The sequence below is a fragment of the Hippocampus zosterae genome, chromosome 3, assembly GCF_025434085.1.
Source record: "Hippocampus zosterae strain Florida chromosome 3, ASM2543408v3, whole genome shotgun sequence".
NCBI classification, from domain to species: domain Eukaryota; kingdom Metazoa; phylum Chordata; class Actinopteri; order Syngnathiformes; family Syngnathidae; genus Hippocampus; species Hippocampus zosterae.
Genome location: NC_067453.1, coordinates 3,525,667 through 3,541,778, shown reverse-complemented (window position 1 = coordinate 3,541,778; position 16,112 = coordinate 3,525,667). Strand labels below are relative to the sequence as shown.

Here is a 16,112-nt window from a genome sequence, read left to right as displayed (position 1 = left end):
TGTTGTAAGGTTTCTAGAAAGGGGCCCACAAATGAAATGTATTATTATTATTATAATGTTAAGTTAATTATTATTTTTTTTAAACAATCAAGTTTATCAGCTTGAACATTCAAAATCTTGTCATTGTAGTGTATTTAATTGAAAAGAAGTTGAACAGATTATTGTCTTCTGTTTTAAATTATGTTTAACACAATGTCCTAACTTCATTGGAATTGGGTTTGTGCTGATAGTCGCGTCACCATTGTGTCCCACTTGGTGTTGATTCTTCATGCAAAATTCAAATTTTAGATCTTAATGTTTGAGGCCTGAAATGAGGCGAAATGTCAAAATACTTTCCCAAGCTCCTGAATTTGTTGAAGAGAACCCTAGCAAATACAGTATTTGTACCTTGTGACTGAGCTCTGTCAGGTCTAGAGTCTGGATTTGATCCGCCAGGTTGTCTAGTCTTTGTGCATACTCGGTGTGTTTCCTGAGGAAGTCATCTCTGGTTAGGTTTATCTTCTCTTCTGTGAGTTTGCGTAATTTAGCAGAATTCTCAATCGGGCTGTCGGGGTCAGTGGTGGATGCATTTGCTTGTTCTTCAGCCACCCGAGACTGCAGGAAGTACTTTGTGACAGTCTTGGTTGCCCCTGGTAACAGAGTTAAAACAAAAAATAAACATCTTACATCTTTTACACCTTAACGCAGAGGCGTCCCTCATTTTTACCTTTGAGGGCCGCATACAGAAAAATGGAAAGATGAAGGGACCACTTTTTGAAACACACTAAAGTCAGACCACAAAGCAATTATATTTTGTTTTTTCCAGGTTTTGGGGTGGCCAAGAGCTGGCTATCTCACAGGGTAGATTCAGCTCTGCACTTAACAGCAGCCGAATCCCATGTCCACATTCAGAAACAAAAAGAACGAACTGTTACTTGAGGATCATTGATGTGATGTCTTCATAAATCAGCCGTCGAGCACAAAGTGGAAGAAACAATTTTTGCCTCTAAAATTGAATTCACTTTATTCCCTGCAGTATTTTGAAGATACATTGTGTTATTCTTTGAATCATAAATGGTTATTTGAATACAGAGAAAAGTTCTCCAGTCTATAAACAAATTTATAAGTAGCAATGACACCTATTTTTCTGACAGCCTCTCTTCTCTGCCCACTTTCACATTTTTTAACAAACTGTGGCCCTTGTCAAATGTCATTTGATAGTCCAGCATTTGTAATTAATTAAATAATTAATTAATTTTGTCAAATTGCGGGCTGTTGAAAAATGGATGGTGGGCCCGAGGGCCCTTGTTTGTTTGAAGAGGACGGCCTTAACATAATGCAGGGGTGTCAAACTCATTTTTGTCGCAGTTTTGTGAGTTTCCCTTGGAGGGCCGTCACGACTGAAACCATATAAAGTAAAAAAATAATGGTTTAATCACTTATTGTTTCTGTAATGAGGGATTTGGGAACAACAAAATACTTACAGTATCACTCTTATTTATTACAAGTGAGAATTTGAAATTTTGGTAGAGATTTTAGCAAGCGTCATGAAAGCTGCGATCTTTGATTTGCTTTCACGGGCCACATAAAATGATGTGGCGGGCCAGATCTGGCACCCGGTCCTTGAGTTTGACACCTATTACATAATGTATTGATCGAGGACACTGTTCAGTTAGTTCCCTTCTACAATGTTTAGATGACCTGAAAAAAAACGTAGCCATATGAAAACACACCAATTCTTTTACTGGTATATAAATTGCTCGAAAATACACAATATTGATCCTATGAAGATGGAACTTATTTTAACGTCATAAGATCCTGCATGCACCGCTTTATTTACTCTTCATATGAGTTTTCATCAATATGTGGACTCGCCAATGAACAAAACACAAACTATCCATTAGAAAATTAGGTTGGTGAAGCAAATTTGATGTGATGTTCAAAACAAACGATAAAAGATTCACCTGTGAATCAAAAAAAATCTTCGCTAAATTTGTAACAATAGCACAAACAACAAACCTTTGTAAACCTTTTCATCACAAACACCTAAACGTATTAAGCGACATACAGTCTTACCTCGGACATCGGAGTTCCTGATGAACTCAATTTGATCCATAATGTCCTGAACGGTCTGCTCGAGTTTCTGAGCATCTGCCATCAGCAATTTTAATTTGCCCTCCATGTCACTTTTCTCCTCTTGCACGTTGATTAGAATCTTTTCCGTGTGGTTCAGTGATTGACTCAAAGACCCCATCAAGTCACTAATGGACACATTGAGACAACAGGTTACATTTGACAGATTAGGCCTTTCTCACCATTTAGGCTATTGAATCCACTCTTACTTGGCCTCCTCTAAGAGCTGTTGGATCTCGGTTAGAGGTTGTGAGGCTGGGTTTTGGTTCAGGATGGCGTGGATGTCAGATACACTTCTTTCCATACTGTCTATTGACTTTCTGTAGGGCCCGCTGACTCCACTCATTTTGATAGCGTTTACCTTGTTTGCAAGGCGGTGCGTCTGATTTGTTAATTGTCCAATGACAGCATCCCACTCCGCGAAGCATTGGTGGCAGCGTTGGCAGTTGGGAAAGGTACCAGAGAAGCCACGGGCACAGCTGTCACAACGTGGACCAGATACCCCTTCTACACAAACGCAGTGACCGTTGTCTTTGTTGCACTGCGGCTGTGTGACACCAGAAGGTTCACAATCGCATTCTGATGGAAACAGTGCAGTTCAGTTTAGATATAATATAGGAGAAGAGAGACAATTTCTCTTTTTCGTTAATGGATGCTATGCTACAGATTATTGTTGCTTTCAAGCTTAGCTTGTAGCAAACGTGTGCATATTGCAGCATGACGTCTTTGATCCACTGGTGAAAAGGACACTGATTCGCTCCTCTTTCATCTATAACTGCTTCAGACAACAAAGTGTATACAGGAAAGTGATTAAGAGTGCACGATTGTCTGTGTCTCATGTGTTGTTTTGTATTATTTTGTCATTTTTTTTGTTAACTTTTCTTTTGATAGCGGCGCGGACACCAGCAGCGGCTCCTCTTGTTTTATGTCGAGAGGGAATAAATCTCATCTGTGCAGTATGTTACACATACAGTACATTTGACAATAAAGTTTATCCAATCCAATCCAATAATGTCTATCCAATCAATTTCTCGCTTTATGCCACGTGTTCTCAAAAATAGATAAATGAATGAAATCATCAATTTAATTCAATAATATGGCAAGACATAAAAATAAAACTGCAATTTATTGGTGGCTACACGAGTTGTTGGCATGTCTGCCTATGACCTTTGGTGACTGCATGAGTTTTCTCTGTGTACCGTTTTTTTCCGCGCTTTAAGGTGCACCTAAAAGAATTCAATTTTCTCAAAAGCCAACAATGTGCCTTATAATCCGATGTGCCTTAATTATGGATCAATATTATGATTTCTTGTCATATTTTAAATGTTCTGGAAAGCTCTTTGTTACAGCTGCCGCGGTTGTGAATGCGTGATATAAATAAAACAGTATTGTATTCCCTTTAGCATAGCTCTATTTAGTGGATGCATTACGCATACCTCAGCCACTATTGTAGCTTTATTTTCGAACAGTGCCGTTCACTTTCCGATGTGTTATGTGTGACCGAAACATTTTCGAGGCATGACTATATCCAGCATTTGCTCAGTAACTCTGTCCGTCTGTTGAAAATTGTCTTTTAAATAAGACTACTATTATGTACTGTAAGTGTGCAACCGGTGTTGTCCAACTGTGAATATTGATATTGATGACGCACAGCAGAATTTCCTGTGTTAGTTGCGTTTTACAGTCTCAATCACAAAGCCTGACCAAAACAGCAGAAAACAATGTCCTTTTCGTCAAATATAGTGATACAGCATTTCCCTCCACAAATGATATGGCACAGCAATGTATTAAAACACTTAAATTTGCAAAGGAAAACAAAGGTTTCTCCAGCTCTAAAAATTATGTTACCTCTCCATGGACATCAAGAGAAAAAGGGGAGAGTCAAAGGCGAAAGTTTAACTTAAAGATATCCTTTATTTGTCCCACACTGGGGAAATTTACAAAAGAAGCGATGCCACATTTGAAGTAGGGGAACACGTATAAATTTTGGTTCCGCCCTTTGATAATGGAGGATATAGTAAAGAATTCGTCAGGTATTTATCAATTGACAGCATTTGTGTAATTATAATTCAGTACAGTATGTATTTTACTTACGGACTGCGACTTTCTCTATTGCGAGACGAATAAGGGTTTTCTTGTCTTATTTTTTGTTTGTTTATTTTGGGGTTTTTTTGTTTTTTTTACTGGCCATGTTACACATGTTCATCAAACAACAAAAACAAATCACCTACCATGACATTTGACCTCTGGGTCTCCCCAGAAGAGTTCTCGACATTCTCTGCACGTCCTGCCTCCAAAGCCGGGCATACACGAACATTGACCACTGATCTATTGGAATAGCATTTACAGTATGAAGAATACATTTTCACAGAAAAAAAGAGAGCACAAGTTAAAAATATTCTTTGCAATGTGTTCCATGTACCTCCACTAGTCTAAACGTGGCATTGTAATTAATATTGTGTTTGTGGAATATGAATTAATCAGAAAAATCCACCCGTTTAAATTTTTTTCAGGGGGCTGCCATTTTGTCCTTTGCTGCCAGTTGCTTGCGATTGAATGTGACATCAAGGTGCCCACGGTCTCAGTTTGAGAACGTCATGGCTGACCTGTTTTCATGGTTTGGTCACAGCTGAGCCTGTGGGCGCTATGATTTCAATTTGAGTCCACTGCAGGTGGCAGTAGAGAACAAAATGACAGCCACCTGCGATGGGAGATTTTTCTGCTTAAGTCATATCCTACAAACGCAGCATTAATCAGTAGACTGTGCTTAGAATAGTGGCGACACAGAACATTACTGCATTTTATGAAGACACTTTTTGACTCTGACTTCTGTTTTCACAATGCAAACAGAAAGTATCCTTGAAAGTTATGAAATGCGACATTTTTTTTAACAACATATTTCAGGTGGGCATATTGCTGACCTCATTGCACGAGCTCCCATATGAATGTTTGGTGTCGCAGTCGCAGGCCTGACAGCCCTTATTGCTAGCCATGTTCCAGGTGTCAGGTGCACAACGGTCGCAGTGCTTACCAATCACATGAGGGAGACAATGACACTGACCACTGCTGCGGTCACAGTGACAGTCACCTGATGAAGGACAGCTGGCACTATCACTACCAAGCTGGTTACAAACACACTCTGTGGACAACAGCAAGACCGCATTAGTAATAACGAAGCAGCTTTTGGAGTCCTCAGTTAATATGTAAATGTGACTATAAGTTGTTTTTGAGCCGGACTGGCTCAGTGAACTTACTCCTGCAGTCTTGCAGTAGTGCATTGCCATAGTAACCGATCATGCAATTTTCGCAGGAATGCCCCTCGCTGTGATAAAGACAGCGCAGGCATTCGCCAGTTTGGGCGTTGCAGGATTCCAGATCCAACATATCGATATTGTTGTTGCACTTACAGGGTTGGCACGAGCCCCCAATCTCATGTGGGTTTCCAAAGTAACCAGGGGAGCACTCATTGCAGCGAGCACCTGGTGAAAAAAAAAAAGGACCAGATTCCAGTGCTTCTTCTGCCTTCATATTAAGTTTCTAGAAACAATCAATTATGTCACCAAATAGTTTTATTTAATCTCAAATTCTATTCTAGTGAAATTTTTTCCGCTTTTGATGTTCTATCAGTTTCTGAATGGGGGAAAAATAATCTCTATTTGTTCATCTGTGATCAATGACGTACCTTTGTATCCAGTGTTACACATACAGACAGCTTGTTGGGAATTATCACCACGGAAACAACTTCCTGCAAACTGCCGCAGGCTGCCTGGACCATCAGGGCACATGCAGGGGCGACAGTGGTCATCAGAGCCCAGAGTCAGGTCGCCATAGTAACCATCCATGCACCTGAACACAAAATATAGAGCATGATATTGTCTTGCTATATACATTTTTCTTTAACTAATCTTCCTCCTCGTAGTATGGTTTCCCTTGTCTTTGATTACCGGTACTCTTATTAGCTTGCTAACGAGCATCTCTACTTTCTGTCAGTGGTCCCTTTAGCTATCAGGTAGGCAACATTAATCAGGAGGAAGTGACTCAAGATTGCTTTTTCAACCTACCCCCGCATTCCTATATAATCTGTCAACATGATACTGAGCCCGTTAGTAAATTAATCAACATTGTGTAGATGTGTTAAAATTATAACCATTACCCGAGTGACTTCTACATCTCTAATTAGTCACGACACATTCAGTACTGCTCTTTCTAAATCTATAAGTGGTCCCAATATTAGTCTGTATTAGGGGTTAGACGGTTAGACTTTTTAAATATTTTTTTTGGTCGGCTCTATTGTGATAAAATTTGAATCAATGATGCTCCCACACAGATGATAATGATATCATCCATCCATCCATCCATCCATCATATACCGCTTATCCGGGGCCGGGTCGCGGGGGCAAGAGCTTTAGCAGGGAAGCCCAGACTTCCCTCTCCCTAGCTACTTCTTCCAGCTCTCCCCAGGGGATCCCGAGACATTCCCAGGCCAGCTGGGTGACATAGTCTCTCCAGCGTGTCCTGGGTCTTCCTCTGGGTCTCCTCCCGGTGGGACATGCCCGGAACACCTCACTAGGGAGGCGCTCAGGAGGCATCCGAATCAGATGCCCAAGCCACCTCATCTGGCTCCTCTCGATGTGGAGGAGAAGCGGCTCGACTCTGAGCCCCTCCCGGATGACCGAGCTTCTCACCTTATCTCTAAGGGAGAGCCCGGACACCCTGCGGAGAAAACTCATTTCGGCCACTTGTATCCGGGATCTCGTTCTTTCGGTCAGGACCCATAGCTCGTGACCATAGGTGAGGTTTGGGACGTAGATCGACCGGTAAATTCACCACGACAGACCGATACAACGTCCGCATCACAGCAGACGCTGCACCGATCCGCCTGTCGATCTCCCGCTCCCTCCTGCCCCCACTCGTGAACAAGACCCCAAGATACTTGAACTCCTCCACTTGGGGCAAGATCTCCTCCCCGACCCGTAGGGGGCACTCCACCCTTTTCCGACTGAGGACCATGGTTTCAGATTTAGAGGTGCTGATTTTCATCCCAACCGCTTCACACTCGGCTGCGAAACGCTCCAGTGAGAGTTCGAGAGCCCCGTTTGAAGGAGCCAACAGAACCACATCATCTGCAAAAAGCAGGGATGCAATACTGAGGCCCCCAAAACGGACCCCCTCAACGCTTCGGCTGCGCCTAGAAATTCTGTCCATAAAAGTTATGAACAGAATCGGCGACAGAGGGCAGCCTTGGCGGAGTCCTACCCCCACAGGAAACGATTCCGACTTACTGCCGGCAATGCGAACCAAACTCCGACATCGGTGGTATAGTGACCGAACAGCCCGTATCAGGGGGTTCGGTACCCCATACCCACGAAGCACCCCCCACAGAACTCCCCGAGGGACACGGTCAAACGCCTTCTCCAAGTCCACAAAACACATGTAGACTGGTTGGGCGAATTCCCATATACCCTCAAGGACCCTGCTAAGCGTGTAGAGCTGGTCCACTGTTCCATGGCCGGGACGAAAACCACACTGCTCCTCCTCAATCTGAGGCTCGACTTCCCGACGGACCTTCCTCTCCAGCACCCCTGAATAGACCTTACCAGGGAGGCTGAGGAGTGTGATCCCTCTGTAGTTAGAACACACCCTCCGGTCCCCCTTTTTAAAAAGAGGGACTACCACCCCGGTCTGCCAATCCAGAGGCACTCTCCCTGTTGACCACGCGATGTTGCAGAGGCGTGTCAACCAGGACAGCCCCACAACATCCAGAGCCTTGAGGAACTCCAGGCGGATCTCATCCACCCCTGGGGCCTTGCCACCGAGGAGCTCATTAACCACATCGGTGACTTCAACCACAGAGATAGGAGAGCCCACCTCAGAGACCCCAGGCTCTGCTTCCTCTAAGGAAGGCGTGTTGGTGGAGTTGAGGAGGTCTTCGCTCGTACTCTGCCCACCGGTTCACAACGTCCCGAGTCGAAGTCGGCAGCGCCCCATCCCCACTGTACACAGTGTTAGTGGTGCACTGCTTCCCCCTCCTGAGACGTCGGATGGTGGACCAGAATTTCCTCGAAGCCGTCCGGAAGTCGGCTTCCATGGCCTCACCGAACTCTTCCCACGCTCGGGTTTTTGCCTCGGCGACCACCGAAGCTGCGTTCCGCTTGGCCAGTCGATACCTGTCAGCTGCCTCTGGGGTCCCACAGGCCATAAAGGCTCGATAGGACTCTTTCTTCAGCTTGACGGCATCCCTTACTGCTGGTGTCCACCAGCGAGTACGGGGGTTGCCGCCACGACAGGCACCAACCACCTTACGGCCACAACTCAGATTGGCCGCCTCAACAATAGAGGCACGGAACATGGTCCACTCGGGCTCAATGTCCCCCGCCTCCCCCGGAACATGGGAAAAGCTCTGTCGGAGGTGGGAGTTGAAACTCCTTCTGACAGATTCCGCCAGACGCTCCCAACAAACCCTCACAATACGTTTGGGTCTGCCAGGACGGACCGGCATCTTCCCCCACCATCAGAGCCTACTCACCACCAGGTGGTGATCAGTTGACAGCTCCGCCCCTCTCTTCACCCGAGTGTCCAGAACATGCGGCCGCAAATCCGATGATACAACTACAAAGTCGATCATCGAACTGCGGCCTAGGGTGTCCTGGTGCCAAGTGCACATATGGACACCCTTATGTTTGAACAAGGTGTTTGTTATGGACCATCCGTGACGAGCACAGAAGTCCAATAACAAAACACCACTCGGGGTTTGATCGGGGAGGCCGTTCCTCCTAATCACGCCCCTCCAGGTCTCACTGTCCATGCCCACGTGAGCATTGAAGTCCTCCAGCAGAACAAGGGAGTCCCCAGCAGGAGTACTCTCCAGCACACCCTCCAAGGACTCCAAAAAGGGTGGGTATGCTGAGCTGCTGTTTGGTGCATATGCACAAACAACAGTCAGGACCCGTCCACCCACCCGAAGGCGGAGGGAGGCAAACCTCTCGTCTACCGGTGTGAACCCCAATGTACAGGCACTGAGCCGTGGGGCAACGAGTATGACCACACCTGCTCTGCGCCTTTCACCGTGAGCAACTCCAGAGTGGAAGAGAGTCCAACCCCTCTCGAGAGAACTGGTACCAGAACCCAGGCTGTGTGTGGAGGCAAGTCCGACTATATCCAGTCGGAAATTCTCTGCCTCACACACCAGCTCGGGCTCCTTCCCTGCCAGAGAGGTAACATTCCATGTCCCAAGAGCTAGCTTCTGCAGCCGAGGATCGGACCGCCAGGGTCCCCGCCTTTGGCTGCCGCCCAGCTCACATTGCACCCGACCCCTTTGGCCCCTCTCATGGGTGGTGAGCCCATGGGAAGGGGGACCCACGTTGCCTCTTCGGGCTGTGCCCGGCCGGGCCCCATGGGTGTAGGCCCGGGCACCAGGCGCTTGCCAACGAGCCCCACCTCCAGGCCTGGCTCCAGAGGGGGGCCCCGGTGACCCGCGTCCGGGCAAGGGAAACTTGGATCCATTTATTTTAATCTTCATCAGGGGTCTTTGAGCCGTGCTTTGTCTGGCCCCTCACCTAGAACCCGTTTGCCATGGGTGACCCTGCCAGGGGCATAAAGCCCCAGACAACTTGGCTCCTAGGATCATTGGGACACACAAACCCCTCCACCACGGTAAGGTGACGACTCACGGAGGAGATAATGATATCAGATCTTGATATCTTTCCAGTACAATTTACGCTACATTTATTTTAGCCCGCTCAACTATTCCTGAAAGTGGCTCTGTCTCCTCTTAAAACTCATTCACTCCCAAAGACGTTTTATATGTCTTTTCAGACTTGGTTTAGAATTGGCTGGTACTGAATTAGTTTAAAGACAAAGCCAAGTGATTAGAAAAGAGTTGCCATCACTCTCTAAACGTCACTATGGATTGTTCGTAAAGATGACAAGTCAGCAAGTCATTTAAATCTTTGGGACTGTCGTGCATGATCAGTGATATTTAAAATGAATTCAAGCTTACCTGTCACAGTTGTGGCCTGTGCTAAAGTCCCTGCAATTGAGGCACTGTCCCGTGTGAGCGTCGCAGTCTTCTGCGTGCCCATTGCAAGAGCAGGGACGACACGCAGGGAACCCCCAGTAGCCCGGTAAACAGCGATTACACTGACGTCCGTATGCTCCCGAAACACACACACACTGACCAGTGAGCTGATCGCAAAGAGGGCTCTGTGAGCCCTGAGCGTCACAGTTGCATTCTGCAAATACAAAATCATGTTGTTTTATCTGTTCACAACAAATTAGTTATTGGATAATATTAATGTGAGTTAGCTTACAAATTACCAGAGGCATACACGTGTTAGTAAATGATGTCTATCAACAAATATAATTTTTTATTTTCTTTTTTTAAAGACTGCGTTTCCAACATCGCCTATGAAGAAATTGTTTTTCCAAATCAAAATCAAGAGAATCTTAACATGTCTTTAAAATAGAGTATCATTCGGTGCAAGAAGTGTGCTGGTATTTCAGCAACACCCACCAAAAATTGGTTGATGGGATAATCTAAACTTTATTCCCTCATGTAATAACTTAACTCAACTGTAGTTATAGTGCACTTTAAAACAACCACCCCTGTTTACAGAGTGCTGTATATGGAGCAAAAATAATGTCATACAACAACAAACAATAAAATAATAACAAAGACAATGGAAAGCACAAAAACAAAACAGTAAAACTAAAAATCAAGTCTCATGTTGAGTCAAAAGCCAAAGAATAAAAATGAGTTTTAAGACAAGTTTTTAAGATGGGCGGCAAGTGGGCTTCCCCGAACGTTCAATGGGAGGTCATTCCAAAGAGAGGGACCAGCAATGGAAAAGCCTCGATCCTCTCTGAGCCTCCGCTTAGTTCTTGGCACCTCTAATCATGTCTGGCCTGCAGACCTGAGGCACAGGGCAGGCATGCAGGGACGAAGGAGCTAAGAGAGGTAAGGTGGAGCGAAGCCATATCAGGATTTCAAAACAAATAATAGAATCTTAAAAAGAACTCTAAAATGTGTGGAGAGCAACCACAAAAAATTGCCAGTCCAATTATAACATGCACATGTTACGAGGTAGACATACAAATACAATCTAATCAAAATCTGCCAAACTTTGTCGTATCACTGACTAATTTACCTCAAAATCATGTGCAAGCTGCTCGGTTGCCTTTTCAAAGGCCGTGTCGATAGCCTTCAACTTGAAGGCTGCATCGTTGGCATTGAAAGGCGTTTTCTGCATGTGTGTGGCATTGAGCACGAGCACATCCGTTTACCAATCTCAATAGCTTCATTGTGTGCGGATCTTTTTCAATAACTTGAACGGTTAAGACTTAAAATTGAGCTCATGGAAAAGTAAATAGTAACACAATTGCGACGAGTTAAAAAGAAGCTAAAAATTGAAGAACGGTACATTTCTGGTCATCATGAAAACCTGCAAATAAGGCGCATTATTTCTTTTTTTTTTTTTGCTGCAGCGGTTTAAGCTGTGGAAAAGGTTGTGCCTTATCACTACAGAGAGAAAGGTAATAATGTCAAAATTCTGAGTCAACGCTGGAACTACTGCAACATGAGGTTGGAGGTAATACCTTTGCAGCCACTTGGTCCAAACTGGAAAGTAGCTGGAGCACATCTGTCACAGTTTCTTCCGACAACATGAGGTCGACATTGACACTGACCTCCACTCACGTTGCAGACTGTACTCAGAGAGCCTCGGGGGTCACACTGGCATTCTGGAAGCGACAAACACATCTGGATGTTTTGATCTTTCTCAGCAATCTCAATTTCATGTTAGCATGTTCTACCTTTGGCTCCCTGATGGAGCAGAGCAGAAATGCTGAAGATTAAGTTTTGGCAAATGTCAGTCATCTGTGTCTTGATAACATTCTGACTATTCTCCATACAACGATATCGTTGAAAAGTTTCCCATCCACGGTTTCCACCAGATTCCCCTTCTGGGGTTGTAAAGAGGTCCAAGTTCTTGCAGTGAGGAATCAGCACGATCTGTCAAGAAGAACACGTTTCCGTTTTCAAGTTGAAAACCAGCTTTGCTTGACCAGAGAAACTCAACTCAACATTTACAAATGACCCATTCCAGCAACGAGGAATGTCCATGTGTTGTCTTCTAGTTTTAAAGTTTGATCATACATTAAAAGTATCCTCACCGAATCAATGAGCGTGTACGGAGACTGCACATCACTGAGGGCTGAATACAATGGCAGACTGAGGCGGATGGTATAGTTCAGACCAGATTCAAAACAAACCGGTCTGGGAAGAGCCACATGTCTAAGAAAGCACAAAGAGAATGGGAAACATCTGGAAATCTTGAAGCACACTGCTTTGAACAAAATGACACAAAAGGAAACAATGCAGCATATGTCAGCACATCAGAACAGTTGAAACAAAATGGTGTTAATAAAAAAAAAGTGCGTGGGTGGGGGAGGGGTCCCCGGGAAAATAAATCAAGCCACTGACACTAGTGCCGAAAAAGAAAAGCATCTCTTAAATGCAGTCATAAAATTGCACCAAATGATCAAAGATGGCTGTTGTTAAGATTTTGTACTTGTCATAGTAGTTTAAAACTGCTTTAACTATATTCAAGTAACAGTACCCTAACTCTTCATTCATTGTTTTCTACGCCACCCTTCTCTACAAATGGTGTTTTGTTTTACCAGTCCTCCATGAGTGAGTCTTCATTTTTGCCTTCTCAAAAATCATTCATCACTGAGTTACTGCCAATCCTTGGTAAAAATACATGTTCCATACTTTTTTGGCTGTGAAAATAAGGATATTGTTAATGAACATTACCGTGACCCAGGGTGGAGCGAAATCATTTGGTGGTCGTCATCTGGCACAGTATTTATACAACGACTATCTGCTGTGATCTCATCTGGTCTCATCACTGTCATCAGAACTTCCTCCCATTGGTCAGGCAGCTGAAGGAACACATTAAAGTATTACTTGTTAAAGCAAACACTCCATACAGGTCAACATGTCCTGGTGACACCTTCTCATTAAGGCCACTCCTATCCTGTCTGGAAGAAATCAAAACCTGGATGGCACAAAATTTCTTGAAGTTCAACGAAAAGAAGACAGAGGTGATATTGTTTGGCCCCAGTGGACCTTGTACATTCCATCCTGTAGACTTGGGCCCCCTATCTCCTTATCTGAAATCAACGGTCTCAAACTTGGGACTTAAACTGGACAGTGATTTCAAACTCGATCGGCAAATTGGTGCCGTTGTTAAATCCAGCTTCTTTCACCTTAGACAGCTGGCCAAAATAAAACCTTTCCTCTCACATGAACACTTTGAGACAGTAATTCATGCCTTTGTCACATCCCGGCTCGATTACTGCAACGCCCTGTACTTTGGAGTCAGCCAGTCCTCCATCAAGCGCCTTCAGCTGGTACAGAATGCCGCTGCTCACCTCTTGACTGGTACTCGTAAGAGGGAGCATATAACTCCTACTTTGGCATCCCTTCACTGGCTCCCCATTCATTTTAGAATTATTTTTAAGATCCTCCTCTTTGTTTTCAAATCTCTGAATAATCTCGCGCCACCTTACCTCTCTGAGCTCATACGCCCCTACACCCCTGCCCGGCGCCTCAGGTCTGTGGACCAGTCTTTGCTAGACGTACCAAGAACTAAACTGAGGCTCAGAGGGGATCGAGCCTTTTCTGTTGCTGGTCCATCTCTCTGGAATGACCTCCCACTGAACATTCGGCAAGCCTCCTCGCTGCCCATCTTTAAAGTCCTGCTCAAAACTCACTTGTATTCTTTGGCGTTTGACTCAGCATGACTTAGATTTGCTCTTGATTTTACTGCTTGGTGCTTTCTACCGCCTTATTACTTATTACTGATTCGTCTTACTGTTTATTGTATATGTTAAATCGCTCCATGTACAGCACTTTGTATGCAGCGATGGCTGTTTGAAAGTGCTCTATAAATACTGTTGACTTGACTTGACTTGACTTGACAGACCGGGTAAAGCACTGCAGGTGGGGCTCGATGGTGAGCACCTATTGGCCTACACTGCAGCCATGTAGTCCAGCTGGGCACAGGGCGAAGAGGTAACGTGGAACTTATTCTTTTTTTTTTTTTTTAACAATGCTTATTTTGCATAAATGTGTCAAGAATGGTCTGTGCACTCAAAAAAATCCTTCAAATGAGAGTTTCTGGGGTCAGGACAGAGCGGGGTAAAACCACATTCAAACATGATGCTCTTTTTCCATGGAATAACTCACAAAAGGATCTGAACTTGCCAGAATGTATTACTCTGGGAGAATTCAAATCTGAGGAAAAGGAACGAGAAACGAATTCCATTGGTCAGTCATTCAGTCGTTCACAGGGCAATAACACACACGGAGTGATCATGTAGATGATTTTGTGCAAATCGATTTTGCAGTACAGTAAATATTCCCATCCCCGGAATTCTATGGAAAGGAATATCCTTCACCCGGAATAAAAACCTGTGCATTAACATTTTGACTACGATATTACGTGTTACCGGAACTTGCGTAAGCGGAAATTCTACAACTCGTAACCCGGATGGAGGTGTAATGCCGCGGGAGCTTAAATGCACGCAACGCCCACCCGATGCAACGGAAAATACACAACGCTGAAACAAGTTTTCACTTCTGGTTTTTCGATCATCAGATTCTAAACGACGACGAAGTTTTATTGCTGTGCGTTTTACTGTAATTGTGAATGATTTTAACTTTATTCACTTACGTCCTGGAGAACGCGGCACTAGCTTAAAAGCAGCACCCACTCGACATGACCGAAGAAACGTGTTGCTTCACCGTTTTCATTCATCAGATTCGAAACGAAGATGTATAAGCGACTTTTTATTGGCGTGCGTTTTACTGTAATTGCGAAAGATTTTAACTTTATTCACTTACGTCGTGTAGATCATCACATCGAAAAGTAGAAGAACTGTAATGACTGGAGCGGAGCGAGTGAAATGCATCCGTTTGAGCGAGGCTGGACACAAAGTTAAAAAGATCCAGCAGACACTTGGAGTCGGAAAGACGCAAATCTACGAAACTTTAAACAACAAGGCATCGATTAAACTCCTGATGACAAGCCACCATCCAGCAAGGAAGCAATACAAATGGCAACAAAAATCATTCAGTATGCACAAGAATTACCAGACATCGGTGATCAACGGGACAGTTACTTGCAACTAGTAAGAAAACTGTATGACACGCAGGCAAACATTGTCATAAAACAAATAATGCATCCAACAAAACAATCCAAAATACACATTTTTTTCCAAGACAGAAAAAAATAAACATTAAAATACTGTACATATTTTACTGTTGTGATTTTTTGGGGATGCACCTGTATTGTAGTGTTTGTTATATAAACAGTTTTTGGACAATATAATGTTGTATTTTATTGATTGTGTTGTTACACGTGCATTTTGTCAACATACTTGCAGGTTCATAAAGGACATGTACCATGCTCATTTCCCAAATGAGGAATTTCTGTTATCAGGACAAATTGGACAGCGCAAACACGAGCCCGTACTACAGAATATTCACGGTAATCGTATTAAATGGGACCGTTCTGTTATTAAATGGCTTGCAATGTCAAAATGAAATCCTGTAACTCTGTGTCACACCTGAGGCTCATAGCGGATGAGAATGTCGTATTCCATGGAGTGAGGAATGTTGTCAACCATGAATTCTATGAAGGCTCCCTCAGGGACGTTGACCAAGCCGATACCTGTCCAAGTGGGATGGTGGTCCTGTGGGTGGGGCCTTGAAACCACCAATACGCCCTAAAGGAAGCAAACTCATTAGGGAAGCAACAAAACCCTCTTTCAATAAATATACAATATTTGGCTGTGATATTCTGTTAACAATTCATTCATTCATCTTCCGAGCCGCTTGATCCTCATTAGGGTCGCGGGGGTGCTGGAGCCTATCCCAGCTGTCTTCGGGCAGTAGGCGGGGGACACCCTGAATCGGTTGCCAGCCAATCGCAGGG

The 16,112-nt window shown here is 44.3% G+C and overlaps 1 protein-coding gene across 1 annotated transcript in view; it reads right to left on the bottom strand.

Annotated features, from left to right (window-relative positions):
- The window catches only part of lamb1a (laminin, beta 1a), a 64,802-nt gene that overhangs the window by 11,528 nt on the left and 37,162 nt on the right, over nucleotides 1-16,112 (bottom strand). The window contains exons 14-26 of the mRNA XM_052060800.1: nucleotides 15,745-15,903; nucleotides 12,926-13,053; nucleotides 12,283-12,403; nucleotides 11,923-12,121; nucleotides 11,707-11,850; nucleotides 10,112-10,343; nucleotides 5,795-5,958; nucleotides 5,367-5,591; nucleotides 5,034-5,251; nucleotides 4,344-4,440; nucleotides 2,322-2,691; nucleotides 2,056-2,240; nucleotides 388-629 (exon numbers count right to left, since the gene is read on the bottom strand). Coding sequence (XP_051916760.1) covers nucleotides 388-629; nucleotides 2,056-2,240; nucleotides 2,322-2,691; nucleotides 4,344-4,440; nucleotides 5,034-5,251; nucleotides 5,367-5,591; nucleotides 5,795-5,958; nucleotides 10,112-10,343; nucleotides 11,707-11,850; nucleotides 11,923-12,121; nucleotides 12,283-12,403; nucleotides 12,926-13,053; nucleotides 15,745-15,903 — 2,484 coding nt within the window. The remainder of the gene's footprint in view (nucleotides 1-387; nucleotides 630-2,055; nucleotides 2,241-2,321; nucleotides 2,692-4,343; nucleotides 4,441-5,033; nucleotides 5,252-5,366; nucleotides 5,592-5,794; nucleotides 5,959-10,111; nucleotides 10,344-11,706; nucleotides 11,851-11,922; nucleotides 12,122-12,282; nucleotides 12,404-12,925; nucleotides 13,054-15,744; nucleotides 15,904-16,112) is intronic.